Here is a 25692-nt window from a genome sequence, read left to right as displayed (position 1 = left end):
GGGTAGAAACAGTGTGGCCCCCGCCGGGATAGCTAATGGTCAGGGTCTAGGGATGATGGGCATTATAGTTTAACAACATCTGGAGCAGCACAGGTTCCCTGAGACAGGCTGCCGATTTAGGACTACACTTCATGGCTGACCAACCCAAATACAACATACTTGTGCAAGTGTGCTCAGTGGCATCTGTGGTTGTTTTTCAACGCCCTGTATGTAAGGGGCGCCACCCAGTTTATCAGTTTGCCACACACTGCACAGCCTGCGAATGGAACTGATAGTCTGTGGCTGAATGAACAGAAGGACTTCTGGGTAACTCTTGCTCCGGTTTCTCCTCTCTCAGGTATAGGAGTCTGGAACAAATACCTTGGGGGCTCAATACAGTTTTCCCCTACCCCCTGGCAAACCCATCATTTTGGCTTAAGTGACACTACCTCATGCTTCCTTGTGCTGAGTCCACAGAACATCTGCGGGATTTATAACCCACTTCCCCAATCTGAGTCTATGCCAACAAGAACAAAACAGAAATATATATTCGCAAAAGGGATGAAGTACCCACTGCCGCTCTGCAGGCTACGTGGAAGAGCAAGGAACAGGGAATCTTTTCAGATACAGATTTAATGGGATAGCATAGAAACAAAGGACTTTCAGCTTCCTCTTTAATATCAGTTGATATTTAGTTTGCAGAGACTTCTAGCCCCAGCTTATTAGAACTGAAAGCAGAAGGCAAATAAAAATGCATACAAGGCTTTTAAGGGCATGGTTGTGGTCAAGCTAATTTTGAATCTTTAGCACCAATGTCTCAGAGTGGGGGAGAACAAAATCAAGCCAAGGACTCTGAGCAGGCGAGAAATCAAGTGTTTTCAGCTTAACTAAAAACTACAGAGCATTAGCAAGCACCAGGCAATGTTTGGCTGCTAGTATTTAAATCAGGTTTTTCCAAGGGTGGTGAAAGACTGGCCAGCAATCTTCTCTTCCCCACCTGCAAATCAAGGGAATCTAGGAAGCTGCATTCAAACAGAGTCAAGACCATAGGGTTAATCTAACTCAGTAATGTCTATACTGACTGGCAGCAAATCTCCAAAGAGGACATTCCCAGCCTTACCCGGAGATGTTACTGGGGATGGAACCAGGGGACCGTCTGCACGCAAGGCATCTGTTTTGTCACTGAGCTATGGCTCTTCCCCAAAGCACCAGGATTGATTCAAACAGTTAGCCTCTCAAAACAAGCTGCTCAGGCAGAAGCAGCTCTTGCACTGGAACTGCATGCAAGGTTTGGAGAGTTTGCAACCTGGGATAAAATGAGGCTGGTGGATACAGAGAAAAGGGGAAAGTGTAGGTAGACTGAAAAGTACGTAAGGCTGAATATTCACAATTCACACACACCATCAACAAAGCACGAGCCATTTGAAGGCTCCTGCCAGCTCCTGCTGCAGAATGCCAGGGGTTTGCTTGTGGCACCAAGCGACAGGCAGATTCTGGCAGATGATTGCTTTCCCCAGAACACAGCTATTCAGTCGATAGTAACATTTGTTCCATTGCACCTCCTTGCCAGGAGCTACCACAATGCAGAAATAAGAAACAGATTAGCCCTGATTTTAAGTTTTATTACATAGTCGTCATGGCACCACAGGAGTCACAGGAAGCATTCCTGGGCCCAATACCAAAGTCCAAAAAATACACAATAACCCCTGCCCATTCTCCGCTCCCTACAGCGGGTCTTGGCTTGTTAAGCAGGGGACTAGTCTCTTCAATAGGAAAATATATATGTGTGTGTGTTTGTGTGTGTGTGTGTATATATATATATATGAACCTAAATGAAAAAATATACAGTTAGAAGAAGAGTTACTAGCTGGGGAAACTGCTGCTTTGCTTGTGGAGTCTATCAGCTCTGCAGGATCCATCTGAAAGGCCAAGAGGTATAATGTAGTAAAGGCAGAATCAGTCCAGGTTGCATGAGTTTGCTTGGCCTGGTTAGGAGATGGCCTTTGCCTCCGGTAGGAATGCATCCCAGTACTTCACAAACTGCACAGGACACAAGAAAGAGGAGGAAATGTCAGCAAAGGAAAACAGAACTGCTCATCTAAAAGTATCTAGTAACGCCACCCCCTTTTACCACCCACTGAAGGGCTTTGTTTCCTTCCTTAATTTTTTTAAGTGAGTAATCAACATGGCCCTGCAAGCTGCTGGGACATCTTTCTTTAGGCAAGAACATACAGCTGTGCTCTGCCTTGTGTAATACACAGGAGAGAGTCTCTATTGAAGGGTCACAGGGCAGCTATACTTTGTGGTCCACTAGGTTTCGTTCTCATATGGAACCCCACTGGCATTATGCACTGGATAGGAGCAAAAGCAGGGCAACTCTAACGAGACAGATGAGCATTTCACTGGGTTGCGTTGTTCTGCAGGGTGTCTCCTGGGATAAATAGCCAGCAAATGATGAAAGTCAAGGGAAGATGTACATGGCTGATTGCTCCCTCACCTGCTGCTGCGAATGTAACAGCGTCTCCAGGTATTTGGTCACATGAGTTTTGAAATCTTTTGTTTTCTCTTTCTGTAGACAAAGGATGTAAAAGAATAATAATAATGAAGACTTAACCATCCCAACAGGAGGTTGTAGCAAGTCTCTTATGAGACATCAGGCACTAGGATTTGGCTTGATACTAAGGCATCCTGCTTTGTAGACAGCTGCATGCCCAATAAAAAAAAAAAGAAGCTTTGCTTATTGATGCCACAAAACCAATCAACCCCCCCAAGATGCCACAGAAATTATCTTACTGTAACGGAACAGTGATAACTGTTTTGAGCAGCAGGAACCGGCAGGCATACTGTTTGCAGATCTACCTGATTTCTAGCCAAAACCTTGCACCAAAGGCAAGTGCACAATAACAATTAGTTAAGGAGGCAGATATGTACTCAGAACTAGTAGGGTGTCTGCAGAGGAACTGGTTTTTGGTACTAGTACTGAAGCTCAGGACTTACACAGCAGCATCTACACCAGCTTCTCCCCAAAGCAGTGCTGTTCTTTTAAAGCAGCCCAATCTAGAAAAAAGGCTTTTTGCTGTTGCTCCTGCTAAACTCACACCAGAAACCTTGGCTTATCTACTGCAGAATCACCAAAAGATCCAACAATAGATTCACACCTAGCTGCTGCCCACTCCTGTTGCAGTTTTGCCCAGCAAAATCAAGCCAACAGTTCTGTTTCACACTAGATTCTGAAGCCACCTAAATACCTGCAGCCCAGTCTCACAAGCTATCACAGGAAGACTGACCAGCATTTCTTGGAGCTGCTTTGCGATGGAAGCTGAAACCTCCATGTTAAAGCATTCAGTCATATCCAAATCTTTAGATTTCCTTGACACAGAGACTACCAACTACTGCGTATCTGCTTTAGGGCAAAGTTTATCAAATTAAGGGCAGTGAAAGCAGCATCCAAGTCAAACCTAGTTATGAGACCTCTCAACTTCCCCCACCCAGCAATATCTCAGTTCAGAGTGGTAGGAAACCAGGTCCCCCGGTCTGCCAGCGCCGTGTTAAACTGTCAAGTTAAAGGGGTTCCAATGCGCTTAATGCAAGTTCTATACCTCAAACCGCAACACCTCCTTCCGGAGAACTGCAGATATTCTTTCAAAGTCTCGCTCATATTGTGTCACACGAGATTCCCACTGCAGAAATGTGAAAAGGACAGATTGTCAGGATGCAGAAGTGTGTGTGTACATCTTCATTACACACAACTTGGCACTACACGTTTTAACACGCTATAACAGCCATGTAAGCAGATATATAAAGATAAGGCTTTTGTTAAAATCATCGGGTTTCCCCACTAACTGGAGGGGCTCATCTCTGAAAGAACTACGCCATATCTCCTTGCTTACAGATGAAGATTTGGTTCATATAACCCTTCTGAGTTCCCCGGGGCTTATTAGGATAGGGAGATACACACCAACAGGGATGGAGAGAGGAGACCTGTCAGGTTTGGGTGTCCCTCTCACCTCTGAGATCTCCTCTTTGGCTTGCTGAAGCTTGTCGGGTTTGTTGGCCCACAGCAGCCGAGCCTCCGTTTCTCGTTTCTTCTGCAGCATGATCTGGGCATCCTGCCAACGTTGCCAGGTCTTCATCCGCTGGTCAAAGGCACCCTGTTGGAAGGGAAGGGCACACCTTCAGAACGAGTCTCTCCTCCATCAGGCAACACCACACACAACAACGAGTTAAATCAGAGCATCAAAAGACCCTCCAACGTATGGTACTCTTCCGAGACAATGGCCGGCTGTAAATGCTGCATCTTCAGTGGAATGTAAGAAATGGCCTTGGGAGGCTGGTAACTCAAACGAAAACACGTTGAAAAGGAAAGAATTGAGTTTGCATATAAATTAAGATGGAAAAGAAGAGTTTCTGTGGGAATGACTGTGCAAGCAGGCAGAGGACAGTAACTTCCAGGGATAAGAAAATGCAGTTACGTGAAACTTAGAAAGACAAATGAAAGATTTAAATTACTATAACCTCACTTGTTATTTGATATAATTTTGTTTTATCTATATGCAGGAGTCGGTAATGGGACAGCTGATGGTTGAGAAATTCGCTTAAAAAGGCTGTTAATTAGAGATAAATCTGGAAAATAAGTAGCATTTAACAGGGGAAATAATGGAAATACCTGAGAGAATGGGAAGCCGGTTTTTGAAAAATAAAATTAAAAATTGGCACCCCCCCTCCACCTCCAACACATGTTGTGGACAGTGGAACAGCAGGATGAGACCTGGGTGTTCCACAGTCATCAATGCCAGAATAGCAGAGAGTTGTTGTTTTGATTACCCACAGACTCATTGCTATTCTGGAATCTGAATGAAGGGATCATGGGAATGGCTAGAGACAATTTAAAATGCCCTTGTCTAATATTAGCTAGCTGAACAGCCCAGTCAAGAACAGTAGTATTGCAAAGGCAGCTATTTAAACAGTAACAATAATTTATTATTTATACCCCACCCATCTGGCTGGGTTTTCCCAGCCACTTTGGGTGGCTCCCAACATAATATTAAAAATAGAATCAAACATTAAAAACTCCCCTAAACAGATCTGCCTTCAAATGTCTTCTAAAAGTCAGATAGTTGTTTATTTCTTTGACATCTGATGGGAGGGCATTCCACAGGGCGGGCGCCGCTACCGAGAAGGCCCTCTGCCTGGTTCTAACTTGTGTACAGTGACACACCTGGGTTTATTCAGAGCACAGACTTATTGTTTATATCTCAAGATAGTGGGGCTGGGCCTGGAAGTATTCTGAATGCAGCAGGCCTGGGGCTCTCAAGCCCATGACTGGGAACATAGGCATTACACATCAACACATTTAAGCTTCTTGTCAAGGCATTCTCACCCTCACAACAGAAAGAAGGCGAATGTAGTCACTCAGGAGCTCAGCCAGGAGGAAGAAGTCACTGTTGGCCTGTTCTTGGTGCAGCTGTTCAATCTTCTCTTCCACCTCAGCCAGCTGGGAGAGCGCCCGGGACATGGCGGTGTTGTCCTCTGAACTCCCCAGCATGGCTAAACTCTTGGCAAACTGACCCGTATTCAGCGACAGTTCTGGTGGGTGGAACAGAAAGCATTAAGCGCAGCAGGAAACGTGAGAAACTAAGCCAGCCAAAGATCACCGTTGGAGAGGCAGCAATTGGTTACACAATCCACTGGCCTGCACCTCACCGTTTGGTATTTTGGGATATGCTGCAGCTGGAGACTGAAGATGCTACAGAAAGTAAGGACCTGCATTACAGTTTGCCACATGTTATGCCAATAATTGCATGTTGCTATTTGCCACGTGGCAGCTTCCCATGCCCCTGGAAGCTCTTTGCCTTCAATCCTTCAGTAGGATTGAAAAAGGTTGCTGAGCTGTGATTTGAATGCTCAAGATGCTGCACAGAGATCTATAGAAGTCTTGCATAGTTTTTCAGCTTTACAAAGCAGGTGCCAGGAGCGAGCCCACAATAATCACACCCTGCAAGCTGGAGTTAACTCTTTATTAGCAAAAGTATAATCTGCAAAAAATTGGCGGAGCACCAGGCCTCATAAGCACAGCAGCTCATCCCTGGTAGATCTTGCCCTATGGATCAGCTGCAGAGACTGAAAGCCCCCACCTCTTCACAGCTGCCCAAGTGCCCTCCTCTCCAGGGTTTTCCCCAAGCAATCGGAAACTGTGCCTGTGTGAATCCAACCTCTCCTCTGCCCTTTTCCTGCCTCTTCTGGTTCTAGGAGATGGGGGGAAGCTTGTTGCAGCAGGAGGGGAGACACCTGTGACTCTTCTTGAGCCTGACTCATCTCTGCCTCCTGGCCTCCCTCTTCCCTGCTCCAGCTTCTGCCTCCGATTCTGGACTGCTCTCTGCCACAGCCTCTCAGCTCACCACATCCTGATACCTCTTCTCAGTCTTCTTCCCTCAGACCACTCATTATTGTCCCACCACCACTCCCCGGGCTTTGAGCCTTCTCTGCTTGGTGGTTCCCCAACTGGTTCCTCCCACCTGTGCCCAACCAGTCCATGACAGCGAATTGTGATGTTACCTTTCCTGTGATTAACTAGCAGTTCTACAACAGCATGTAGCTTCCGCAGGCGCTGCTCCTCACATTCTACCTCCTGAAGCTTCTCTTCAAACCACTGAAAGAGGTAAAACCACCAAGGTCTCATTTTAAGGGAAGTTAGGCCTGGAAACGCCAGTGTGATGCCCTCTGGATGCTGTTAAACTCCCATGAGCCCCAGTTAGCATGGTATACTCGGGGATGGTGCAAGTTGTGGTCTGCCAACATCTGGAAGCCGCCATGTTGGCAACCCCTGAGATAGGTATTCACTTCCACAAACACTCCCCAAAGAAATACATTAATGTCAAACATACAGCTGTTAAAAACTTACGATGTCCGACTCATTCATCTTGATGGTCATTTTGCTGACGGCATCAGTAGCTCTGTTGAACATCTTCAGAAGTCCAGCTCCACTCAGGGTCTGAGTGCCAACTGCTCGTGGCAACTGTAGGGAGAGTAAAGCCTGATCATCTACAGCAGGGGTCAGCAACCTTTTTCAGCGGTAGGCCAGTCCACTGTCCCTCAGACCTTGTGGAGGGCCGGACTATATTTTTTTGGGTGGGAAATGAATGAATTCCTATGCCCCACAAATAACCCAGAGATGCATTTTAAATAAAAGCACACATTCTACTCACATAAAAACACCAGGCAGGCCCCACAAATAACCCAGAGATACATTTTAAATAAAAGGACACATTCTTCTCATGTAAAAACACACTGATTCCTGGACCGTCCACAGGCTGGACTGAGAAGGTGATTGGGCCGCATCCAGCCCCCGGGCCTTAGGTTGCCTACCCCTGATCTACAGCACTGACAAACTGAGCTACTTGAAGTCTTAGATTAAGAGGCCATGAAAGAAGCATGAAGTATAAATGGGTACCAGAGATATTCCAAACAGAGGCGGGCAGCAATGTTTGGCAGAAAATATCCCCGAGTTCCATACAGTTCAGAAAATGGAAGCATCAGCCTGTATTCTGCACTAGGAAAAGTGTCTTGTAAAACAGAAAAGGAGCTCCGAAGCTCATCAATTGTGAATGGTGTTTCTTCCCATATAGAAACTGCCTCCTAGGACTGGTTCCCTGATTTGGAAAGTGACTGCCTGACCCACTTGCTGTTTTCTTTCCATGCTACGTACTAGTCAGCTGGGATGGACCACCAGGTGGGAAGAGGGGTTTATTGTGCAGCTGCTAACATGTCATATTGTGCTGGACACTGGAGTAGCTCTTGAAATCTTATAAGGTTCTAGTCTTGTTCTCTTCCAATTTCATAATAGCTGGGCCCAACAGCTGAGGAGGCCTCTCAGAGTACAAGAAGGCATCAAGACCTCATCTGATCCAATTGCCTGCTAAAGTTTAGCATCCTCCTCCAGTAAGTCTGCTCAGTGAACAACCTATGCAACCCAGTAACAATAATAGTAATAGTAATTACTTGTATCCCATCCATCTGACTGGGTTGACCCAGCCACTCTGGGTGGCTTCTAACAGAGTAAAAAAGAACACAAAATACGCCAGACATGAAAAGCTTCCCAATACAGGGCTGCCTTCAGATGTCTATGGAAAGTGGTATATTTGTTTATCTGTTTGACATCTGATGGGAGGGTGTTCTATAGGGTGGGTGCCACTACTGAGAAGGCCCTCTGCCTGGTTCCCTGTAACTTCACTTCTTGCATTGATGGAACCTCCAGAAGGCCCTTGGAGCTATGGAGCGGTGATGCTCCTTCAGGTATACAGGTAAACCCCAAGCGGCCCAGAAGCCTTTGGGAAACAAGTAAAACCAGTAGACCTAATTCTAAATTATGCTTCTGGAGCTGCTAGGAATACAAGGCCGTGACTTGGAAGCAATGCAGGGATATTGTTACAGTCCCATTCCTAGAACACATTCCAAGTGTTCCCTGAACATACGGGTACTTATTTATGATTTGTGAACTGTGTATAACGACTAGAACTTGCTTGCTTTCCTTTTTTTAAAAAAGGAGAACATGATACAACTAGGCAACTTTTGTGGTGAGAATTCACCACAAAACCACACATTGACTGGAAAGCCTAATTTCACACCAGAACCAGTGAGCAAGGAAAGCAGAAACAAGCCGTGATGCCTCAGCACGAAACCAGAGGGTTGAAACTAGGCCTATTTGCTGAGAAGTTGGTTACAACTACAGAGAGCAACAAAGAGAAGAAGCTGTGGCCATGCTATGCATTGAAGTGTCTAATATTAGCCCTAGTAAAGGTAAAGGGACCCCTGACCATTAGGTCCAATCACGGACAACTCTGGGGTTGCGGCGCTCATCTTGCTTTATTGGCCAAGGGAGCCAGCATACAGCATGTGGCCAGCATGACCAAGCTGCTTCTGGCGAACCAGAGCAGCGCACAGAAACGCCGTTTACCTTCCCGCCAGAGCAGTACCTATTTATCTACTTGCACTTTGATGTGCTTTCAAACTGCTAGGTTGGCAGGAGCAGGGACCAAGCAACTGGAGCTCACCCTGTCGTGGGATTCGAACCACCGACCTTCTGATCAGCAAGCCCTAGGCTCTGTGGTTTAACCCACAGCACCACCCGCGTCCCATATTAGCCCTACACAACTGCAAAAGGAGAAAGTTAACTAAGTTAGCTCCATTCATTTCAATGGCTCTGCTCCAAGTAAACTTTGCTGAATACCACCCAAAGAATACTGTCAAAAAAGAATCACAAGGCTTGCATAAGGAAGGGACCTCAAGAGCTTAGGCCTGGAGCACAAGACTATTAAAAAAAACCAAACCCCCCTCCTCAGTGTTATAATGTATTTAGTAATCCCTATGCCATCAGAAACTCCTCAGCCCCACTCCAGGAAGAACAGTCTGAAGTGGCATGGAGTAAGTCCCAGTCAATCTGTATCAGGTGTTACATGTCGCTCACCAAATTGCTGCAAGACTGAGTGGCCCAAGAGCAGCTGACCAGAGGGAGAACACACAAGTGGTTTCTCTGTTTTGACAGAGAAGCTGTGAGAAGGTTTGTGCCTTTCTACCTCTTCTGCAGCTCACCAATGTGTCCGAGAGTACAAGTTCGTTCCAACTGAGAACATCTACAAAATGAATTCCTCAAGAGTTTTACCAAATAAACTATGTTAGATAAATAAAGCGGGCCCCAAGTGCAGAAACACTTTGCAGACAAGTGTTGTGCACTCAGGTATGGCAGCAAACCAACCTCATCTTTTTCCAAGAATTCCCTGACATCTGGGTCTTGTAGCATGGCTGGATGGTTGACCGTTCTTTGAAGATACCTGTGGGAGAGGAAAGGATGAGGCCAGGCTCCCTTCATTTAGCATTAATTTTTTTTAAAAAGGGGCGGGGAATGCACATTGACATCACAACATTCAGGACAACTGGAATGTGTGGAATTTGCATTTTGCCAGGATCCTCAACCAAGGGAGGAGGGTGTAGAATGTGTGGTGGCAGCTGTTAATGGAGAAGGAGACTTGAATGACAGGGATGTTTAGGTTGGCATGATGGGCAAGATGCCTGTTTCAGCTTGAAAACGGCTCTTTAGACGGCAAGCAGCGGGATTCTGGGTTTAGAATCAGGTGATGGAGTCGAGCTGTGTGATTGCTCTTGGCGGAGGAGACAGGAGACTGGGGGAGCAGCAATGCTGGTGAAAGCACTGCATCAGGCAAGATGTGCAAGGGTGACATTTTGGAGCTGAATTTCAGAAGCCAAGCTCTAGGCATCTCCACTCCCAACATCAAGAGAGGTTAACTTATTCAGGGAAAGACTATGGGGTGCAGCCTCTGCAAAACTTCTGGCTAGCAGGTTTGCTCTCCAACTCATTTGAGAGGCACACTCCCAGATAAGGAAAGGTAACAGAGCAAAACATGTGATGTCTTAAAGGAAGGTGACCCTTTTGCAGTCTGCATCACTGATAGCAAAAGTGTAACAAAGCAGAACAAGAACTAGAACGGTGCCTGCTTCCTCTGTCACTTCCCTATCCAATGAGAGATACCTGAACCTGCTTTCGATTTTAATTATCTTTGCCAGCCCCTGTTTTTATCAGAATTTAACTTCAGCTAATAGGATCATGCTAGAAGAGGCTTGTTTGTTTGTAAAGGTATGGTTACAGAGAATGTTTTATAACTGATGGAAATTCACAGGATGATGACCCTGAGGAATTTTAAGAAAAAGCATGGCTTGTTAAAATCAGCTTGAAAGCAAAGGAGATACTTTCTTTATTAGGTTGAAGTCAGAGGATTTCTTCTCAGAAGCCAAGAACAAAAAGGAGGCTGTGTTTTGTATTATGAATTATTTCAGGCACTTCTTCCAAAGCTTTCAATATTTGCTCCTCTGACAACACAAAGGAGAAGGGTTAAAGCTTTATGGCTTCCTACCCCAACCTGGCGACCTCCAGATATTTTGAATGGCAACTTCCATCACCCCCACCTAGGCATATGGCTAAAAAGGCTCAAGAGCGATCTCTGCTTGGAGATTGGGAGAGCTGTTGCCATTCAGAGAATACTAGAGGGACCAATGAACTGACTCCATATATTGCAGTTTTTCCTTGGTAAAGAGTTTTACATAGCAGAATAGGCCAAGTGAACAGCTTACCGTGGCCTTTGACAACGGTCAACTACAGCAGACAGTTACATGCATGGAGTGATTACCTTTCCAAGGCAGCTCGTCGTTTTTCTAGGAATTCTGTGGAAGAAGAATCTTCTTTCCCAACTTTTACTTTGGTCATTCCTGGAACAAGGAGGAAGCGATATGGTCAGCTGTACCTGTGCTGCACCTTCAGCTTGCTCTCGCTGTGGCTTTCATAGGACAAACATGTCCTCGGTGCAGCACCTGAGCACCCATGTGAAGAAAACTGCTCTCCACTCTGCAAGCACTGTGCGCAACTGGCTCCAACAGTGCTTGCAGAGTAAGTCAAAGAGCCAGAAAGGCATTATGACAACAGCACAGGTCACATGAACACTGTGTGTCCAGAAGGGCATTGCTCTCTATAGAAAGCCACAACATTCTGTGTAGAGCCCAAAGGCAGAAGTGCTACAAGAGGCTAAGAGAGGCACATGGAGTATTGGAGCAGAGTAGTAGAGAACTGCAAACTGAAGCAGGCAGTGAAACTTCACCAGTATCAGAGATGCAATATTAGGAAGGAAGTCAGGTATGCCTTATGTGTTTATCGCTCTCTGCAAAACAAAGAGCAGCCAACAATTACACGCACAAGGCGCACAAGGACAAGGTGGGCTGATGATGCTTTCTTGTTGCACAGTGTTATGCTTTTAAAAGTCCATTGTTTTAAGTGTTAATAACCTTGGAAAGGTTAAGATCACAGTATCAAGGGCACCTCAATTACAACGATGCACTGAAAACAGAGAACAGAGGTCTGCAGAGTTGTTGCTGGCAGAGCGACTGACCAACCTCACCTATCAAACTCTTCTCAGGAGGTGGGGGGACGATGAATCCATTTTGTGCGTGCTTCTCCGATAGCTTCTCATACAAGCCCAGGAAGTCGCTGAATCTCCTCTTCACAGAGAACTGCTTATTCCTGAACATTGGCAAAGTGGTCTGAGGAGGACACAATGGCATCACGTTAACATGCAGCATCCTGTATCAAGTTATATCTTACAAACACAAGCATGTGCATAGAGATGCTTTGCTTGCAGAATTCTTGAAGCTATAAAAATAAACTATTCTTTGCCACTGCTGCGCTGCCACCACACACACTTTTTTTTTTTTTAAAGAACTGAAAAACACACAACATTGGCAAGCATGAATTTTACATGCTGCAGTCCTTTGACTGCTTACCTGGGAGTAAACTGCTTTGAAGACAAGAGGACTGAACTCTGAGTAAAACATACTTAGGATTGTACCATAAGAATATGAAAGGCACTACATATAGTAAAGGTAATGAACAGTTCACATTATTAATTATATATTTCTTGATTTTTTACTCAGGCAAAATGACAATGATGGAGATGAAGCTGCTGCTCTCCAGAGGTTCCCAGGCATGGTCAGGATACAATAATTCTACTGAGATAAGGCTGTGACCTGGTTTATGCCACTTTGCTTCCCTTTGAGTATACCATATGAAACTGTCCCCCACCCCAGAAAACTTGTAAAAATGGTTTGCCATGCAGCATGAAGAAGTTATGTTCAGAAGCAAAGACTCTCATGAAACTCTTTGGATCCTGCCCAGTATATGTTTACTCATTTGCAGGAACAGGAGAAACAGAAACCACCAGCACTGTGGCTGGGCTGCAAAAGGATGAGCAGATTTAACTCACCAACTCCTTGTCTTTTAAGTGATCAACTGAGTACATGAGATGTGCATGTGACTAAAGATCCCAGAGCGGACGCTTCGAGATATTCATGGAAAATATTAAGAAAAGCTTTCTGTTAGGAGCTTCCCTCTTACTGAGATTTACCCAGAACCAAGTGAGCATAAAAAAGTCCTTTAACTCTCAGCTCCAGAAATTTAAGTTGGCCTTAGCTGAGCAAAGCAAAGCTGTAGTTGAACAGTCTGCTGGTGTAACTAGGTATTTAAGTTCTATTTCTTAGCCATTAACTGGAATGTTGTCATGCTGAAGAAGAGACTTGTGTAAGAGGTTGCACACCCCTATTAAAATAGTTTCCAATCATGCAAAAATATTTTTATTATTATTAAGAAGTTCAGTTTTTCTATATCATGCTTTGATGTGTGTGTCTGGGGGTTGGGGTGAGGAGAAGGCCTTTCCTCTCAACTTTTTGATGCATCTTACTGTGTTTTTTGTATTTTCCTTCAGAATGTACTCTCTGGAAGCCACAGGAGTCTGACTCCTCTGCTGCTTCCCTGTAAGGCCAGCACCAAACAATATAGGAAGAGTAGGAAGGGAAATGACTGTGCTACCCTAAGAAAAGAAACTGGTGTGTAATCAGTCGATTGAAAAGTGCATTGACTACCCAAGGTTTGCAGTGCAATACCAATGGAAAGGCAATTTAAGCAGAAAACCAACTGAAAGGAACTTTGCATTGATTGGACTTGGTGCTACCAAGAAAGAGTGTAAGACATACCTGTGTTGACACCTTGTAGGCCACATAGGCATTCATACCATCTCCTATGGAAAGGAGGAGAAAGGAAGGAAAAATTCAGTTGTCTCTAGCAAACTGCCATACTGAAGCTGTGGGGATGCCTCCTCCTAGTGGGCTCTTGATAAACTGATTAACGGAGGCTGTTGCCCAGGATAGCTAAAGAATCTCTGCCAATTGTTTGAGGGTCATGCCACGAATTGCAAACTAGCTTTGATCTTATCACATGGGTGTGGATTAGCCTGTGTACCTTACGCAAGGTTCTTAGTGCAATCGTGGTGTTTACATGTGCTCAAAGCACATTTGAAGCATACTGAACTCCACACCATTTCAAGGCATGAAGTGACCTCGAGAAATTAAGAATCAGGGTTGTTTTTTTTGGGGGGGGGTTGGAAAAAGCTGTAATAGGCAGTATAGCCCAGTATCCACCTTCCCAGAAGTCCTGCTTAGCTCCCAAAGGGCTTATGCTATTCTACTGGGTGAGACCCTAGAATTTTGCTTTTTAGAAAACTGTCAGGAAGACAATCCTCCAATATTGAATTCAACATTACCTGCAACAACTCACACTTCCACAATGGCTGGGCAACTATATTTCAGCCTAGCAAGGTGACACAATTTACCTGAAGCTGAACGTAAACTTACCAAACTAGCAAGTATAGAAAAAGGGATGTGAAGCTAAAAATGGCAGGAAGTGAAAAGTTATAAGCACTAAACAATGAATCAATTTAAAAGTGAGATAGTTAAGCAATAGCTCTGGCCGAGAAGTTTCCGGGCAGCAGAGTGAATCACAAGCTGAGCCATGTGATGTTATAACAAAGGCATGCAGAATTCTGGGCTGCATCTCATGTTTCCTATATCAAAAACATTTGGAATTCAATAGGCTACTGCTGGAATAATATGTGCATCAGCTGATTTTGTTGTGGAGCGTGGGGGGGGGGCAGTGAACCATAGAAGACTCCAGAAACAAGTTTGCAATGAAGGTTTTAGAAAAGCATGGTAGTTTGTAATACTGTAAGTAAAGTTTACTAAAACAGAGTGTTAGATCTGGTAAGCAAGCAAAGACGAAAACAGTTAACCGGTCAAGGATGAAACATTCTGAACATTTCCCATTTCACTGAATAAATAAGCCCCACTTGAGTATTTTTCCATCTTGCTAGTCATCCCCCATGTATGGAGGTGGTTCAGATGATCCAGGAGGTCTCCTTCAGCTATCCAACCATACAAGCTACAGGATGCTGACAGCTGAAGCTTACACAATAGTGGCTCCTCGGTGGTGCCAAGTACTGTCTCTACTTCCTACAAAGATGAGCCTAAGATAATAATTAGTGACTTGTTATACTGCTAGGATCTGGGAGAGCTCTGCACATCTGTCCCAGGCTGAACAATTAAGTAGCTGTTATGGCACTGAAGGCATTTTTTTTTTTTTAAAGAACACACACAGGATGCTGGCCAAAGAATCCCTTCACTGCACACGGCTTGCTTTTCAGAGCATAGAAAGTCTAAAAGCAAGTAGCATAAATAGATACAGAATTCTTTTTGCAGAATCCTTTCCAGTAATAAAACCTGCAGGATCTGTGCAGCTGCAATAAGATATATGTGCCAAATTATCTATTATGCAAAATAGCTGCATCTCAGCTGGTCTTGAAATATTCCTCTCCAAGAAGTCAACTCCTGGTGTTGCTAGGTGAAAATGGTGCACATGCTTTGAATGCCAGTAAATTGGAAGTTGGTTGTATTAAGTCAGGACCTCAGAGAATGGTTGTGTGCATTCAGCCAACAGCTGCAAGGAAGGCGCAAGCCAGCACACTGTACAATGTACATTTGAATTTTAAGGTTCCTGTAACCAGCTCCCAACACACTGCTGTCTCTCATTTAAGTAGCATTTTTGGGAATTCGGGCACAAGAGTAGCTGAAGTGCAGGTATTGTTTTAGGCAAGCTCTTGTATTCAGGGCCCAAGTTGCTTTTTAAAGCACAAAGCCTTTTAAAAATGTTGAGCAGTTTAAAGAGCACCACAGAAATTCAGGAGTGAGAGGGATGATGCTGAACAAACTGCTGTACTGCTGCTTCACCCCTCTATAGAGCTGTGCATGAGTCAAAAGCCTCTATAGAATCAGATTAAAAACTAAATATTCAGGTTATTAATTACTCAACAGACACAAAGTGTAACTTAAAAGGATCATCTGTTGCTTGGAAAATAAGCTTGAAGCAATGACTTCAGCACCTGCAGTAACAGAACACAATTGCCTTAAGCTTCCGGTCAAGAACACAATATATGAGACCACCCAGCTTCAGAATGGGCATCTACTGTACAGCCTTATTACACTTGAACATATACAAGTTAAGAAACCCAGGTGATTTATGCTGCTAATAGCCGACTATCACCCACAATGGCACAGAAGGGGAGTGGGAAGTTAACACAGCAATTTATGCAGTTTTTCCCTTGACAGTACTATTCTATCACATTTTTGGCAACAGGAAAAACTTCAGAAACAAGAAGCTTTTGCAGAATCTTGCACTGCTGTTCTATGCAAGAAGCAAGAGCAAAGTATTGAAGTTGATCCATAACAGTAAGTGATGGGGGTTGACAGTTCAATCAGTGCCGTTCTGAGCTCCACCACCGAAAGCAGAACTTTATTACTAGCCTTCCTCAGTCCGGAAGGCAAAACACACACCCATGCAGCTTTCCCCTTTAATTATGTCAAGTAATTTCCATTTCATAGTGACTCACCAATTTTCTCAGGATCACTCACTTCCACTGAAAGTTCAAATTTGTCTTCCTGTTCCTCTTCTTCCAACTGTAAGAGGAGTACATTCAAGTCAGTTAACGCAGGGACTTCTGTCAGGACGTGTATCAGGCACAACATAATATTCAGATTTGTGTGTATATTAAATATTGTGTGAATATTAAAAGAGTTAGGGGTAGATTAAAGGCTCCAGCATGTAGAGCTCATTCATGTTCAATACATAAAAACATAATTTCTAAAATAGTACCACAGCTCTGAAGTATTCTCTCCAAAAGCATTTCTATGGAACCTACTGTTTCCTAACAAATTGTCTCCTAAAAAACTCATTTTTGTAAGTTTTTTTCTATTTGTCAGGTTCAATAGGGTTCCCCCCCCCCAATATTTATATATAATTGACAAAATAGTAAATGTTGTAAGCTTTAAAGTTGCAAGGCAGGATATATGTACAGTGGTACCTCGGGTTACATATGCTTCAGGTTGCATGCGCTTCAGGTTACAGACTCCGCTAACCCAGAAATATTACCTCGGGTTAAGAACTTTGCTTCAGGATAAGAACAGAAATCGTGCTCCGGCAGCGCGGCAGCAGTGGGAGGCCCCATTAGCTAAAGTGGTGCTTCAGGTTAAGAACAGTTTCAGGTTAAGAACAGACCTCCAGAATGAATTAAGTTCTTAACCCGAGGTACCACTGTATTTTAAATATTACCTGTTAGATGTGGGTATGAAATTAGCTTAGGGATGTAGCAGGCTATTCACAATAGTCACCAAGATTCACCCTTCCCAGGTGAATATACAATATATAACTGACTATATGACTAGACATATAGTCAGTTATATATTGTATATTCACCTGGGAAGGGTGAATCTTGGAGGGATGCGGGTGGCGCTGTGGGTAAAACCTCAGTGCCTAGGGCTTGCCGATCGCATGGTCGGCGGTTCAAATCCCTGCGGCGGGGTGAGCTCCCATCTTTCGGTCCCAGCTCCTGCCCACCTAGCAGTTCGAAAGCACCCTTAAGTGCAAGAAGATAAATAGGTACCGCTTTCTAGCGGGAAGGTAAACGGCGTTTCCGTGTGCTGCGCTGGTGCTGGCTCACCAGAGCAGCTTCGTCACGCTGGCCACGTGACCCGGAAGTGTCTCCGGACAGCGCTGGCCCCCGGCCTCTTAAGTGAGATGGGCACACAACCCTAGAGTTGGACACGACTGGCCCGTACGGGCAGGGGTACCTTTACCTTTATATGACTAGACAATCACAGAAACACTTACCTCCTCATAGGTTTTTGACTGTGGCTTAGAAGGCAAATTTGCTGTTTTCTCTAAAGAAGGGACAGGGCTGATCACAGTAGCCATCTCTTTCTTCTGGTTGTTTTGTGTGCTATCAAGAGACAATTCTACAGTGGCATCTGAAAGCGGATAAGATTTATAACTGGGGGCAGGAAACCGGAATGGTTTAGGAATCAGGAAAAATGTTGAGTTTTTCTAGGCCAGAAGAAATGTATGAGGAAGAGCTACTAGACATTATCCTCCCCAATTCCAGCCTGTGTGGCAGGCATTCAAGTTAGAGATTCGCTGTAATCTTTAGCAATCAAGTTTGATCAAGGAATATAAATATGCAACTATAATGCTGCTGCACTCCTTCTTTGTACTAGGCCACAACACCAATTCCTGCTCTTTCTGGATGGATTTATAGTGAAATAATTGCCTAAGTCATACTGCATACCATAAGAAGATAATAGCCCCCTGGATCAGGCCAATGGTCTATTTAGTTCAGTATCCTGTTTTCACAGTGCCACAAGGAAGACTGCAAGCAGGACCTGAGCCCAACAGCAATTTCCCCTCCTGCAGGTCCAAACAACGGTTATCCAGAAGTATGCAGCCTTCAGCAGTGGAGGTCAGGACTGCACTGAGAAGCCACCTGAAAGCTGTCATTTAGGTTATGTATAAAATTTGTTTTCTTCTCCGAACTTATTTTATTGACCTTTTCAAAATACCAAAACAAGAATAAACTTCATTTTGCATAAACTTCATCTTGTTAGCAAACAGGTCCCATCAGTTCCCAAACTATCTGAAAACAAATGGCCAGTTGTCAGTTTAAAAAGAAGAGGAACACATGTAAATTGTGGGCTGGACCTAGGGACATATCTAGGCACACGTACGACAGATGAGGTGGTTGGGTTTCCTGTTTGGGAGCTTTCATGTTTCAAGTATAGTTTAGTACAAAGACTTGAGGGCCTGCTAATTTCACTTCCTTTAATTAACCTAAGCACAGAGCGGCTACTAGCCTGGGCATAAGCACTCCTTGGAGAACATGCAATTATCACAAAACTGTCCTAATTTGAACATGTAGAATTACCAGAATTAGAAATACCATACATTTGTTCCAACTAGCTTTCAGCTAGTTAAATACTCTACCTGGTTTTAAATCTCCAATGATCCTCCTTGGCTCAGATTTACGTGTCTAATATTATCACCATCTAATATTATCTACTTAGCGTTCATATAAATGTTCACGTGCGCTATGCTGTAAGTCTTACAACCATGTAAGATAACTCTGTATTATTACTTCCCACCCACCCCATGTTGCAGATGAGGGCACGGAGGCTGAGATCACCTCCTTGAGCTTGTGGTAAAAGCAAAATTAAAACTGGAGATTTCTTGATCTGTAGTGCCACTACAGCACAACTTTTGAGCTCATGTCCAGAGATTTTCTATAGGAGAGATCTAAAGCCCCATTTCTGCAAAAGGGTTAACAGCAAAAGACTGCTGTAACTGCTACATGGGTTTTAGCAGAAGAATATCAGCAGACAGGCTTGCTTGCAAAGTCAAGGTGTTTGTTTCTAGCAACTTTGTAACACCTTAACACAAAGCACCTCTTCTCCTGTGCAACTGGAGAATCCACAGCAGTGCATGCTTTCTTAAGAACTTACACCATCACACCTGGTAAGAAGACATACCTGTGAATAGGTCCTGATCATCCTGTTCCTCCTGAACACCATTTTCTGTGGAGGTAGTTCTTACTGGTACAGGCGACTCTTTCTTAGGCGACATTGGCTTGCTCTAAGAAGAACAGACAACAGTTATTATACATGTTACAAAGTTAAATCTGTTATTGAAGTATATGCCTGAAAAAATACATTGCATGCCTTCAGCCACATGGATGCCATGTGTTTCACAAAACTCTGCCAACTTTACCAAAGGTACACTTATTTTGCAAACCCATTGTTTTTCAAACACTTTTTATTAAAAAAAAACCTTCCCATTTCAGTACATTAAGTATGTTTCTTCTCAGCAGCTATGAAGAATAAAAGTTAAAAAAAAAAAAGCTTCTTTGGGGTGGAATTAATAATGCATACATTGGTGCATTTTACACTATTCTGTCATTGTAGTGCTGGCTTATAAAGGCCCACTGTTTCCCAACAGCTTTCTGAAGACACAATGCTCTGGTATCTGGAGACAGCACTGACACTGTTTGCACGGCTGAGTTGCTAATTTCAAAATAAATAAATAAAATAGCAGCATGAACGGGGTCACAGACCCAAGAGGCACCATAGACAGAGCTGTTGAGGCTAGAAGTCAGACTCTTTGTTGCCAGAGCAATGAGCTGCAGGAGCAAGGCTTGCTGACGACAAACAAATCCTTGGAAGGCTTCAGCCCCCTGCAGAGCCACACTGCTTCAGAAGAAGTTCTTATGTTTTATGCGCTCCCTGGAGTTCTATGTTGCAGAAACTTGATTGGAAGTTTGAGGCTGCAAGTTTCTGCACTCTTTTATTCTGTATGAAAAGGCACAGTTCATGGCAACATGCGGCCCTACAGTTAAATAAGGCTGTATTGTTCCCCAAAATACAGCCTTAGTCCATTCTTCTGCTTTGGTACTTGCATTTCTATATCAGTAAGAGCTAGAAATATGGTACTGTAGGGGGCGGGGAATTAGATCAGAAGTAGATATACTATTATCCATGGAGAATTCTTAGAAAGTTACCGATACTGAGCAGAGTAAAGCTAGCCTTTCCAACAGCTCTAGGCATTTTGGTGAAGTTTTGCAAGATTTCTACAGAGATTGAGCAACTTCCGGCATCATGCTTACTGATTCTTTCCAGTTAATTGGTGCCACAGAGTTCTTCCTCATCCCCTTACCAGGAATCTGAATTTCAAGTTCATCTCCTTTTATGTGGGTATCTCAAAACCATTCACTTTTTAGGTTTTGCAGTTTATCCCACAGACTGTTACCTGAAAGAAACATTTCTTTCTGGAAACATAAGACCTAGTAAACATTGACTAACTATGACTCTTAGCCAATTAACTGCATCTAGATAAGATAGGGCATCCACTGCAAAAAAGGGGCTCCACAAGCAGAATTCTATGCCCTGTTTGCAGTTTACAAGTTCCCTTCACATTAACTTAAGTTTGGTAGCAGTAATCTTCTAAAAAAGGAATCAGGATAGGACAATTTTGCTAAAAACTTAATTGCACCAAACTTTTCCCATCACATCAATTATATTCCATCACACGATGAAAATCCCTAGGACTGGTCAAAGGATGGTTGAATGAACATGGGCAGAGTTTTTTGCATGCAGTAAGAAAGGCTTTACAGGATGTTGTTGATAAGAACAGGTAAAAATTGTCATTATCAGCAACAGTAAGAATGTGAATCAGTAGATTAAAGTTATCCTCCTTTTGAGGACAGTAGATTAAAGTTATCCTCCTTTTGAGCAATTAAACATAAAGTAAATTCAAGTCCTTTCAGACTAATGGAGAGGATAGCTGTTCAGTGGAAAACATACCACTGACTCAGGATGCAAAAGTGACAGACGAGTGTTTAAAGACTAATCAGGTGTATGACCTAGTATTCCAGCAGAAGTGTAACATAAAACAAGCCTCAAAGTAAACAAAATTCATTTTAAGACAAGCAGTAGCAGCAACTCTTAGGAAGAATACAAAATATATGCACTTATGCAGCATGGGATTTAGAGAGCCTCCTATGAAGTCTTATTAGCAAACAAAGGCTGTGAAACAGAGAAAAGATAATAGATTAAGTAGCTACAGAGAGGTAACATATTAGGCTGCTGCTTTAATGCAATGGACAAAACTGGGAATTAATAATAATAATAATAATTTATTTATACCCCGCCCTCCCCAGGCTCAGGGCGGTTGAATTGAAACCTAGACCTGAACTCAACCCAAGCCTAGAACTTTGATCAAACAGTCAACACCAGTGGGACCTCCAGCCATCCAAAAGAGGGGGCAAAGATGATTTTATGTTCTAGATTTAAACTGCTTCCAAGCCTCCACCATGCAACAGATTCATAACATAAGCCCAAGATTTGATTTCCCATCACCATATCCTTACAATCAATCAATCTGCAGCATTCTGAGAAGAAGCCATGCCCACTCTATTGCAGGAAAACCAATAAAGAACCTTGTGGCACTTTAAATGCCACCAGGTTTATCATAACACATCTTCAAGTACATAACAGAGTACAGGAAGACTGCATAAATGGGCTACCCTCGGAAGGCAGGTGCCTATACAGGAAGGGGGAAGGGAAATGGGTAAGATATTCGCCATTTAGCCCTTCCAGCACCACATGCATGATTCTTTATGGAATTGGTACACCATCTTTCACTGGAAGGTCACAGAACGCCTTACAACACAAAAGCACAACACAAAATGCACGACGAAAACAACACGAGCAGACCAACCGCACCTTCCCACTCGCATGCACACCCTTGCTGAACAACTTCGTGGAAACTAAAGAAACTAAAGAAGTGGGCAGTTTGCAGCCCGTTTCCGAAAGCTTGCACTGCCATTAAGTTTGCAATCCTACACACACAATTTCTCATATATATATATATATATATATATAATTATGATTTTCGGTTTTATGCATTTCAATGAGTTTACAGTCATTTTAACATTTCGACACTTGACTCCCCCCCTCCCCTTACTGCGGTTCCTTAAATTTATTTTTAATATTTTCTGCTCCACACACACACAATTTCCGGGGTAGCAAAGCCCCGCTGAACCCTGCGAGGCTCCGCTTCGGGCGAGACGATGCACGGGCGCATCGGACCCGCCGTGGTCCCTCCTCGCCCTTGGCCAAGTCCGCAGAAACTTCTCAAGGCGGCGCTGAGGGGAAGGAGGAGGAGGAGGGCGACTGACAAGGCGGGGGTTCTGGTGGTGGTGGGGGTCCCAGCAGGGGGAGGGAGGGAGGGCGCCCCCCCCCGAGGAAGCCACTCACGGAGCTGCCGGTGAAAATGTCCTCCCCGTCCGAGTCGCTGCCCGCCTCCGGGACGCCCGCAGGCTCCGCCGCGGGGAAAGGCGGAGGCAGCCGGTCCACAGGGGAGCCTCCCGACGCCATGTCGCCGCCGCCGCTGCCACCCGCGGAGGCCACTTCCGGCTCCCGCACAGCCCCGCCGGAAGCGGCAACAGGCGGCTTATGGGGAAAGGGGAGCCCGCGGCGGCGCCAGGACGAGGGGGCGGGGCCTCGGAGAGGAAAAAGGGGCGGAGCCGGAGCCGCCCCTGGGAAAGAGTGAGGAGGGGGGAGGAGAGTGGGGCGGAGGTGGGCAGCCAATCAGGGCGGGGGAGCGAGGAGCAGGGCGTGGCCTCTTGGCATCCTCCTCGCCCAAGCCTGGTCCCACCTCGCCAGGCTTCCGTGGAATTGAGCGGGGGGCTTACTCCCGAGTAGACGCATGCCTGGGGCTGGGCAGCCGGCTCCGCCTTGCTTTTCCAAGGAGCGCAAGGCGGCCTACTACGCGGCTCGCTTGAGGCAATGTGGGGTGGCGAGACCCGCAGGGGCAACAGATCCTGCCTCTTCCGCCATGTAGGGTTGCCACCTGGTTCTGGCAAAATACAGGACAGGGTGGGGTGGTTAGGGGGGGATCCCCCCCCAAAAAAGCGATGCATTACGATCTAACGGGATGGCCCCTCCCGAATTTGTCACATGCACACATAAACTTAAAAAGGTAAAGGGACCCCTGACCATTAGGTCCAGTCGTGGCTGACTCTGAGGTTGCGGCGCTCATCTCGCTTTATTGGCCGAGGGAGCCAGCGTTTGTCCGCAGACAGCTTCCGGGTCATGTGGCCAGCATGACTAAGCCGCTTCTGGCGAACCAGAGCAGCGCACGGAAACACAGTTTACCTTCCCGCTGGAGTGGTACCTATTTATCTACTTGCATTTTGACGTGCTTTCAAACTGCTAGGTTGGCAGGAGCTGGGACCAAGCAACAGGAACTCACCCCGTTGCAGGGATTCGAACCACCGACCTTCTGATCGGCAAGCCCTAGGTTCTGTGGTTTAGACCACAGTGCCACCCGCGTCCCCTACACACAAACTTATGAATGTACAAATTTGACTGCACTTTGCTACTTTGTATAATGCACGTAGGGGCCATAGGGGCTTCGGACCCCACAATAAAATATTTGAGGGGGCCACTCCCACCCAGTTAATAGGCATTCCCATTCAAACAGTGTGTGCACTGCATCATGTGACTAATTATCCAGGGTAGGGCTTACCTGAGCCCCTACAGTATTTTATTCAAGTTGGCACTCCTGATAATGCACACTGTATCCCTCACCCAAAGAGTTCAAGGTGGCATACATGGTCCCATTTAATCCCAACAACATTGCCAGGTAGGTTAGGCAGAGAGACTGACTGGCCCAGTCATGCAGTGAGCTTCATGGCAGAGGCGGGATTTGAATGCTGGTCTCCCAGATCCTAGTCCGAAATTCTAACCACTACACGGTATGCATAAATGCATTTTATAAATCAATAGTATTTTATAAATCAATAGTATTTTATGTGTTGTATTATCTAGGATTTGATTACTACTCTGCCTCTTCTCATATCTACAAATAAGAGATCATCTGCCTATATATGGGGCAGAGCGGGGTGTAGGGGGTGGGAAGAGTAGAAGGAAATTTTATTCCACCTTAGCTTTGCAGATTGCCAAATACTGTTGTCAAGCCTTTTGTTATATAAAGCAGCATTTGATCCCATTAAATGGTTGCCATGCTAGACATGAGATTTAATCTTTATTGATCTAGTACTTGGTAACACTAGAACCCTAGGTTATTTACAGCAGTATAGCTACTTCATCCCATTATGAAGTTAGCTGATAGGCTTGCCTTTTAGCTGGCAAAGGAAATTCTTTAGTGGTGGTTGGCTCTAACAGAAATGGCTTCATGCCCAGCCAAAGGCAAAACCCTCTCCTCTTTCTGTACTCACCAGTAAACAGGTGGACTACCACATGATTTCCTATACAGTAACTGTAGCCATGATGGAAGTGGGCAGTTATAGCAAGATACTGTTTATAGAAAAATACTTTGGGTGTATTTAGTACTAAGGTAACTTATAGCATTTGTAGAAGCTTACCCATTGCAACCCTTTTCCATCCTTACACTTACTTAGCACAAGGATAGAACACCAACCAGGCCTGTGCAGAGCTTGTTTGAGGCCTGGGGCAGGAGTCTTGCTAGAATAAAGTTATAAACTCAACAAAAAAAAGCTGGTCTCAGAGCAAGTGTACCTGGCTGCCCCACCTCTGCAACGATCTGGCACCAACTGCACTGGGACAGCCTTAACAAAGTTGCTCTGATGCTTACTAAACACAGACAACAAAGCTAACACTTACTTGGAGCTGAAAGCACTTTCGTTTGACAAAGTATCAAGACTATGTGGTTCAGCATTCTACCTCTTAGGCTCAGAGGGCTACCACAGGAAATGAAAAAGACTGAATTCTACACTGGTCCATTGCTTGCAACTGTAGGTAAAATTCCAACTAGCTTTTCGTAGCACTGAGATGGCAGAGAGTACAATGTCATGTTTAGTTAGTAATACAGAGGCTGAGATGGTGCGACTTCTAGCTCAATGGATAAATGCAAAACTGCTTAGGGGCAGTTCTCTTGTCCGAGGAGTTCAGGAACCACGATAATGTACAGGAGAAAGCCACACTGTAAATACACAAGCATACAGACTACAGTAGCTTGCAGTGGCCAGGATTGAAGGAGTTACCATATTGTGTCTGTGAATCAGTAGTTGAAGACACGAAACAGCACATTTATCACACTAAATAATGATATTGCATTTTTATTGCTGCTTTTATTTTGTATATTCTAGCTGTACTGCAATTCTATTTGCAAAACAATGAACTGAAATATGTAATAAATAACAGCAGCAATAAAAATACACTGAAATATCCTACATCATCTGGCATAGTATATTAATAATTGCAACAACATAAAGCAGTGTTCCAAAACATCCAGCAATATTCAAGGTTTCTCTCTCTCTCTCTCTCTCTCTCTCTCTCTCTCTCTCTCTCTCTCTGTGTGTGTGTGTGTGTGTGTGTGAATTTAGGACCCATCACATATACCAGAAC

General features: G+C 44.6%; 1 protein-coding gene across 1 annotated transcript; it reads right to left on the bottom strand.

Annotated features, from left to right (window-relative positions):
- Positions 1 to 1580: 1580 nt before the first annotated feature.
- SNX1 (sorting nexin 1) lies at positions 1581 to 22717 on the bottom strand. The gene is made up of 15 exons (XM_081169217.1): positions 22558 to 22717; positions 19276 to 19378; positions 17588 to 17724; positions 16311 to 16377; positions 13567 to 13610; positions 11940 to 12081; positions 11178 to 11256; positions 9731 to 9806; positions 6881 to 6994; positions 6535 to 6628; positions 5360 to 5565; positions 3987 to 4130; positions 3579 to 3659; positions 2477 to 2548; positions 1581 to 2019 (listed from the first exon to the last, which is right to left on the bottom strand). Exons 1-15 carry the CDS (start codon positions 22675 to 22677, stop codon positions 1969 to 1971), a joined length of 1530 nt encoding a protein of 509 aa, XP_081025343.1. The 5' UTR covers positions 22678 to 22717; the 3' UTR covers positions 1581 to 1968.
- Positions 22718 to 25692: the final 2975 nt, after the last annotated feature.

The sequence above is a fragment of the Podarcis bocagei genome (genome assembly GCF_964188305.1).
Source record: "Podarcis bocagei genome assembly, chromosome: 14".
In the NCBI taxonomy this organism is placed as follows: domain Eukaryota; kingdom Metazoa; phylum Chordata; class Lepidosauria; order Squamata; family Lacertidae; genus Podarcis; species Podarcis bocagei.
Note: the sequence above shows the minus strand (reverse complement) of the source record. Positions and strands in the feature narration are given on the sequence as shown.

What these genes read in the sequence shown, in the direction of transcription:
- SNX1 (XM_081169217.1), bottom strand. Translation starts at nt 22,677, where the DNA reads ATGGCGTCGGGAGGCTCCCCTGTGGACCGGCTGCCTCCGCCTTTCCCC. An exon ending in AGTCAAAAACCTATGAGGAG is followed by an intron (nt 16,378 to 17,587) that starts GTAAGTGTTTCT and finishes CTCCTCTTACAG; the next exon opens with TTGGAAGAAGAGGAACAGGA. An exon ending in AGGAGGTGTTGCGGTTTGAG is followed by an intron (nt 2,549 to 3,578) that starts GTATAGAACTTG and finishes CTTTGTCTACAG; the next exon opens with AAAGAGAAAACAAAAGATTT.